Genomic DNA, 7,228 nt, shown 5'->3' with positions numbered 1-7,228 from the left:
GAATATGAGATATTTATGATCCAAAAGACGAAGGTAACATTTTAGATCCAGGTGCTTGTAAAAAGTGTTCATTAATGGGAAATAAGGTCTTAATAAGATCCTTATAAGACTATAGAAGTGTTAATAATATTAGTAAAGGTTAGAACTAAAGGTTAGGGCCAGTGTTAATTGTAAGATGAGATAAGGTTTAGTTAATAGATAATAATGTTCTTATAAGATGCTTCTTAACATTAATATTTTAATTTACATTTATGCATTTAGCAGACGCTTTTATCCAAAGCGACTTCCAAGAGAGAGCTTTACAAAAGAGCATAGGTCACTGATCATAACAACGAGATCGCCCCAAACATTGCGAGCAGCCAAAACATGAAGCATACATTGTGAAAAAACAAATAAGTGCCAAAGGGAAGAACCATAAGAGCATGCAGTTAAACAAGTTACAATTGAACAACATGAAACTCAAAAAGTGCAAGAGTGTACCTGTAGAAAAACAATCAACAGTAAAATAGTTCACAGCGAGTACAAGAATTTAAAACCGTTACAACTAACCAACAAGAGCAACAAGTCTCTCAATAAGAGTCATTGTGATCCTGGAGGAAACTAACATCAGGTCCAGTCAAGCATTCCTAAGTGCCGTTGTACTCCTAATATGTTAATAAGACTTACTAACTTACCAAGGCCTCATTGCTTAATAACTAATACTTATGACAAGCACCTGGATCTTAAGTGTGGGCAAGATAAGTAATCAAGATGGTCAATCAACATCAATCGATCAAACCTGTGGGAGGGAGCGCAATAATCTAACCCGTATTACAGTAAAGTCAAACTAATTAAGATTCAGAAGCACAGATATTAAGTATTCATGTGAAGCCAGAAGGACTGTACATAACAAGTTTTTCAAGTTCCTCTGTTCAAGGTACTCCGGCTGTTTTCACAGACCCACTCGGGCAGATTCACAGTCCTTCCTATTCAGTCCTCACACACAGGTTTCATCTAATCAGCTGAGGTCATTGGTTAGTAAAATGGTGAGAATAAAAATGTCCCTGAATCTCTTCCCTCGGTTTAACGGGGTCTGACTCAACATTCTGATGAGCCAGGCGTACAGTGACTTCACAGCACAGCAAACAACTAAAATAAATAATTCAACTGCACCTCAATAAAAGTCCAACTGTGCGTAATGGAATGCTTGTGGGTGTGTTTCTCTGAGCAATTTACCCATTGTTCATTGTGCATTTATTTACTTCCTGATGAGACGGTCAATATTTCATGCTCTGCTCTTCCTATTGTTATAAAAAATAATTAAGGGTCAGGCTCCGAACAACCGAGAAGCTGTTTAAATGAGGAGAGAGGAATTAGTGAATTAATTCATGATTAATTAACTTGACCATGCAACCTTTCAGAAATCCAGTTGGGAAGGATGCAATGGCAACAACATTGAAGCCCTTGAATGTTATATTTGTGGCATCAACCTCATCGTAATTGATCGTAGAATTTATGCCTGGCCAGTGAAACGTGACTTCCATTTAGAATCTTGGTAAAAATACTAGCCAATAAGGAATGGTGACACTACAACATCATTTGGCTTTTGTAATACTACATGTCCTTCCTGGAGCCCAAACAAAACACTTGCAAATAAACTGTTTGACTGTACAGCGTGTGGGAAGGGTTCAAGGGTTTATACTGCCTTTAAAAGCCTCCGTAAGGCCCAGAGACGATGAGTCGCTGCCCACCTATGAAGCCGCTGGAGGGGGGGTTAGGCTGGATGCTCTCCTGGGTGTTGCTCTGGATCACGTCCCATAGTTGCCAGATGAACCTGGGGTGGAGGATGTAGAAGGGTTGAGCCGGCTGGAGGAGTCGGTGCTGAACGTAGGGGGTGAAGAGGTCATAGTCCGGGCTCTGGAACCACTGTGGGGATGACAGGAAGGCACACAGAGAGGACATCAGGGTCCTACCCTCTTCTGAGACAGAGAAAGCTGCTTATTGGACTGTCATGAGGTCATATTTCCAGTGTTTATCTTTCCACCAAAGAGAGCTTTGCTGTTTTTGAGCTAACGATAAATGATTTAGAAAGCCTTGTAAACACGTCGCACAGCAATACAGACATACAACGAACACAGACACATCAACCCCATACATACACACTCACTCAATCGCACCAGCACACACACACATTGTGTGGGGTGCAAAACTAATTAACCTATTATTCTTGACTGGCCATACAATTACTTTCGCTTCCAATTTCGTGTTAACAAATGTTGTGTCATTATATGAAGCCAATGGACCTGTTGGATGGTTGATTGCATTGACGGTGGATGGCGAAGGTCATGCTTTACCCGATGTACCTCTGTCAATGTGGCTTTTAAAGAATCCTGCAGGTTTTCGACAAGAATTCCGGTTCCAATGCATCATTCTCCAACCATCTATGCAGAGTTATAAACGTTGTTATTATCGAAACGCTAAGGATAAGTGGTTTGTCCTTGTCGGGTGTGTCTCAGTGTGTGGTAGTGCAATAGACATGAATTGTATGGGTCTCTATGGCTGTGTTCTTTGGTTTAGACTTGAATATGTGTGTGTCTTTGTGTGTCTGACACAACACACACTTCCTCTGAATGATATTTTGTACAAATCACATCCAGACAAAGACCTCTCGCACCCCAGTAGATATAAACTCACTCCCCCCCTGCCGTGGCTCTCTCTGTTCTTCAGTTTCCTTCCCCCAGAGGGGCTGCAATCCAGGTAGTATCTTTAAACTCCTCCTCATTAGAACCCAGTGGGCAGTCGTGGAAGCTAAGTACCCCTCCATGGCGTGACCCAGATTAATCAAAGACTTGAGACAACCCTTTCACCAGCTAGCTCACAGGGAGTAAACAACAGCCATGCCGCCGCCAGCCACATCAGGAGTGTGCCTGGGTGCTGCGTGGGGAAGGAAAGCTCCAGAAGGCCTAAATAGCTGCCCCCCCACACACACACACACACACACATTTTCCCTGCTTTGTTTTCTTGTTTGTTTTGGGAATTTCCCCTTACTGGAAACGTTTTACTGATGTCGTCTAATGTTTTTCTATGTTTACGTTCTAGGTTCTCCATTTTCTATGTTCAGTTTGGTTGTTCATTATGCTCGATGATTGTCACCTGACACTTGTTAGAGCACCCTATTTATTCTGTTCCGTTTCTCATGTTCTTTGTGAGGTATTGTTTTGTGTTTTCACAATGTACTAAGCCTTCTGTTCCTTCTGTGATTCCACCTTGTAGCCTGTTTTTGACCTACCGAATATCTTTGACCGAGTCCTTCCCTGTACCTTTGCTTTTTTCCTGCTACAAAAAGGAAAGATGTGCACTGCTCCCACCTACTCGTATTGTGTTTGTCACATCCTGTCTCGGTCTCATTGAGAAATCCATTCAAAATAGACATCTTTTAAAAGGTAGACCCGTGCTTTCTGGGCCACCCTGGTTTGAAAGGAAAAGCCTCCCCAAGGGCGGTGAAGACCTACCCTGGACAGGTCAGCAGAATATGGCGCAGGGTCCCAGGCCACCAGAGCCCCATCCTTGTACAGGGAGCTGGTGTTGAAGTGGTGCTTGGGTCGTGCCAGGATCTAGGATGGGAAGGACGAGAAGGTAAGGGCAGCGCTCTGGCTCCTCGAGGCCTGACGCTAACCTGAACTGGAACCTGAACGGTCAGAGCTGCATCCAGAGATGTCCAAACGGACACGAAGAGAACCAGACCGACACTGCCTCATGCACAGTACAGCATGTTCCCTGCATACGAGTAGTGATAGTCCCAGGACCCAAGGGGTTCATAGGAATGATCTGAGTGTTTAGATCTGACCAGACGTTAGCCTCGGTGATCATCTGTGGTGGGACCACTTAGCAGCAAGTGTCCATTCTGAGGCAGGGAACCGCCTAACGGCAGTCAGCCATGCTGCTGTTCAGATGCAACAGCGGTGGAGCAAAAGAAAAGGTCAACTGTTCAATTCCAGGTGGCCTGTTGCACATGGCCAGCTAAAGAAGGACTGAGGCGAGAGATCAAGCAGTAGCTCTGCATTCTGAACTCAGGACGTACGTGTTCCAAGTATGTGTCAGATGCTATTTGATGTTATCTTTCCGAAATCTGATCAAAGTATGCAGCAGTGAGGTCGTGTACTATCAATAGAGAACAGTGTGCGTAGTGCGTAGTAACAAAAATACAAACAGCAGCATAGAATCTGAAAAAATACTACAGTTACATGAAGTATAGAATAATGTTCCTGACTGATGGTGCAGTAAACCAGAACGCCGACATGGTAAATATTTGTTAAATGAAAATATAATGTCACATCAAAGGGCGCTAGCCACATACACGAATGAATCGTTTAGATTGATAAATATTTAAATAACATGAACATTGACGGGTTATTATTGGAACAGCTGGAGCTGTTGTTATTTCAATCATCCTTCCCAAGAGGACAGGAAGTCTATGATGGACCTCTAGTGTGGAGCTCACCTGGGAGTTGATGATTCGGAGAGTGGTTTTGTTGCCCACGTCAGTCTCATAGCCCTCGGTGGGTGCGGCGTTGAACCGAAGAACAGCATCATGGGAATCTGAAGACAACATCTAGTCAAAAGGATCTTTGTCGTGCTGTGACGACATGACTTACTGCCTCACAATGTCGCGTCACGTTGAAAGTTATCTTCCAGCGTTCAGTTAAAATGCCTGGGTGCTTTAATTAAAAAGTCTCGATTTAAAAAAGGATGTGATTTAGAAACAAAGTGAATACAGTCAAACATGTCATTACCCTCGAGCCAAATTAATGACTTACAGATTCACATCTTGTGAATACCAGGTACTTATGCAAATCGCCACTGTAAAAATAGCAAACGCTTCTGTTGGTAAACAGTGCCCTCTATTGAGCACTGAGCACTCTACAACGTCTGAATCACTTCACAATCATGACTAAAAAGCTTGGACCTTGATATGGCATTCACAACTTTAAACCACAAGGGGGCAGTAAAACCTTTTTAAAAAGCTTTTCACGTCTTCACAAACCTCAGTCCACAGCACTTGCTCCCAAAGCAGTGCAACTTTCCTTGACCTCCATGGAAAATGTATTGTGCTCACCTCATTGGAAAATCTCAAAAGGTGATGGGAAAAGTTAAGTGGAACCAGGGTGAAGCTGTACACGTAAATAACTTTCCTTTCAAATATTTACAGTTTCATTTCGGATCAATTCAGACCGCTTTGAGGCAAGGCTGGTTGTTAAAACCTGGCTATTATGGGCCTCTCGTGTCACTTACACAGACCCTGTACATTGGCAACCCGGTGCCGGCCCCGAGTCCAGATGCCGGATTCAAACGGCACTCAATATAGCTGCCACTGACACTCCTCCACATCATGGAGTCATCAAGGAGGTACAGAGAGACATGGTACTCACCAATCTCTTTCCCTAGGGAGGAGTTGAGGATGGCTCCAGCGGAGGTGACCACAGCACATGTCTGGAAGTTTGAGCCCTCTAGCTTCTCCAGAGGGTGACCTGGCACCAGCTTGGCCCAGCCCAGCACGGCAAAGGGGTCCTCGGTGCCGTCCAGCGCCCTCACCGGAGCTTCTCTCTTCAGCTGGCACAGCACCTCGTGCGCGCTCTGCCGGGCGTGCCGGCGCCCCCTGTAGACCACGTGGTGCTTGTTGGCGCTCAGGTAGTCCTTCATGGCCTTCTGAAGCCGCGGAGTGAGCATGCCCGCTGAGGCGTTCCCCTTCCACAGCCTCTGGACCGCGACCTTGGACCTCGAGAACATGTAGTCCTCGTCGCCGTCGGCGCTCCTCCTCTCCGCTCTGGCCCTGTTCCATCCTCTCCCCCTCGTCCTCTTTCTCCTCCTCCTCCTTTCCTCCCAGTCCTCCTCCTCATTCGGCTCACTCAGGATCACAGGGTTGCTGCTCTGGCTCTGCTCCCTGACCATCTCCCCCTCCCGGTAAACTGACCAGGCTCCCAGAGGCTGCGAGGCCCCCTGGGGACCTGCTTCCTGGGACCCCTCCTGGCTGATTGGAGGGGCTCCTCCCTGGGGCGGCTGTTCCCCCCAGTTGGGCTCCTGGGTGGCTGGGTAGTTGGAGGCCTCCAGGACGGGGGAGGCCATGATGCCTCGGTGGTTGCCCTGGATGGAGGCAAGGCGTCGGGTCTCGGGGTGGATGAGCAACGGGGAGGCAAAGCCGGGGGCCAGCACCCGCAGGTCCAGGAAGTGTGATAGGAGAGCCAGGAAGAAGAAGATCCAGACCAACATCCCCAGCAGGACCAGCCGCCTCCACTGCTTCATGGTCGGGGTCATGGTGCTCAAGCTGCAGCTGGCTGATCGTCAGCGCCCCCTGGGGGCCAGTCTGGCAGCTCTCAGGGTGAGGCCTGGGAAAGGTCAACCAAAACAAGAATATGTTACTGTCGGGTGGACATATTTTCCCAGAGCCGAGCGGCTTTCCTATTTTCATGCTTCTAAATACTGACAAGCTAAACATGAGGCTTCTGTGACATCAGTGGCCTTTTGTTATTCTGGTCTTTCACATTTTCTAGACACGGCATTCCCCTACTGTCCAGTCATTCAGGCATGACTGGACAGTATGGGAATTTTGCTGGTGGTTTCCAATTTAGCAGACCATGAAACAAACACCATGATTAAACAATGGGAGAACATTCTTAGTACAAACAAACATCTGATGTACATTACTTGGAGTATTTCAGCAACTGTCCTTTGTTGACTAATATATTCATGCCATTGATGATCAAGATGATTTTCCTCTGCAATACTTGTAAGTATGTTATACACAGAGAGGAGTGCATTTGAGGCCTTACTGAGCAGGAATATGAGCTGTATCCTTGTAAGAAATTGAATTCTTAGAGTGTGTGCCATTGATGAAACTTATTCGAAACACAAAGGTACTTCCGTTGCTTTGCAAAGGAATTCACCGCAATAGGTTGTTTACAATTTGGAACATACAGCTTTGTTTCAAAATGGTAACAAAACATAAGAGGTAAACATATCCTGCCCCGCCCCGCTGAAGGAATAAGACGGGGGGGGGGCTGTTTCCACACACACAGGCAATTTTCTTCCTGCTCGTCGCCTCAAGAATTTGAGTGTGCTGCCAGGTATCTCACGCTGCTTTGCGGGGCCTGTCACGTGACTTCCATTGAAAATGTATGGGAGGCAAAAATGTTGGTCGACCACCCTCCCCCTGGAAAAGATCCTAGGGGAAACCTTTGTTTTCCTCCGATGG

At 46.2% G+C, this 7,228-nt stretch overlaps 1 protein-coding gene across 2 annotated transcripts in view; it reads right to left on the bottom strand.

Moving 5' to 3' along the window:
- Positions 1-7,228, bottom strand: part of st6gal2b (ST6 beta-galactosamide alpha-2,6-sialyltranferase 2b) — a 29,046-nt gene that overhangs the window by 6,237 nt on the left and 15,581 nt on the right. For both annotated transcript variants that reach the window (XM_062446299.1, XM_062446298.1), the window contains exons 2-5: positions 5,409-6,362; positions 4,481-4,578; positions 3,492-3,593; positions 1,731-1,905 (exon numbers count right to left, since the gene is read on the bottom strand). In XM_062446299.1, coding sequence (XP_062302283.1) covers positions 1,731-1,905; positions 3,492-3,593; positions 4,481-4,578; positions 5,409-6,291 — 1,258 coding nt within the window. In that variant the 5' untranslated portion in view covers positions 6,292-6,362. The remainder of the gene's footprint in view (positions 1-1,730; positions 1,906-3,491; positions 3,594-4,480; positions 4,579-5,408; positions 6,363-7,228) is intronic.

Source organism: Osmerus eperlanus, chromosome 21 (genome assembly GCF_963692335.1).
Source record: "Osmerus eperlanus chromosome 21, fOsmEpe2.1, whole genome shotgun sequence".
Classification (NCBI taxonomy): Eukaryota; Metazoa; Chordata; class Actinopteri; order Osmeriformes; family Osmeridae; genus Osmerus; species Osmerus eperlanus.
This window is presented reverse-complemented; position numbering and strand designations above follow the sequence as displayed.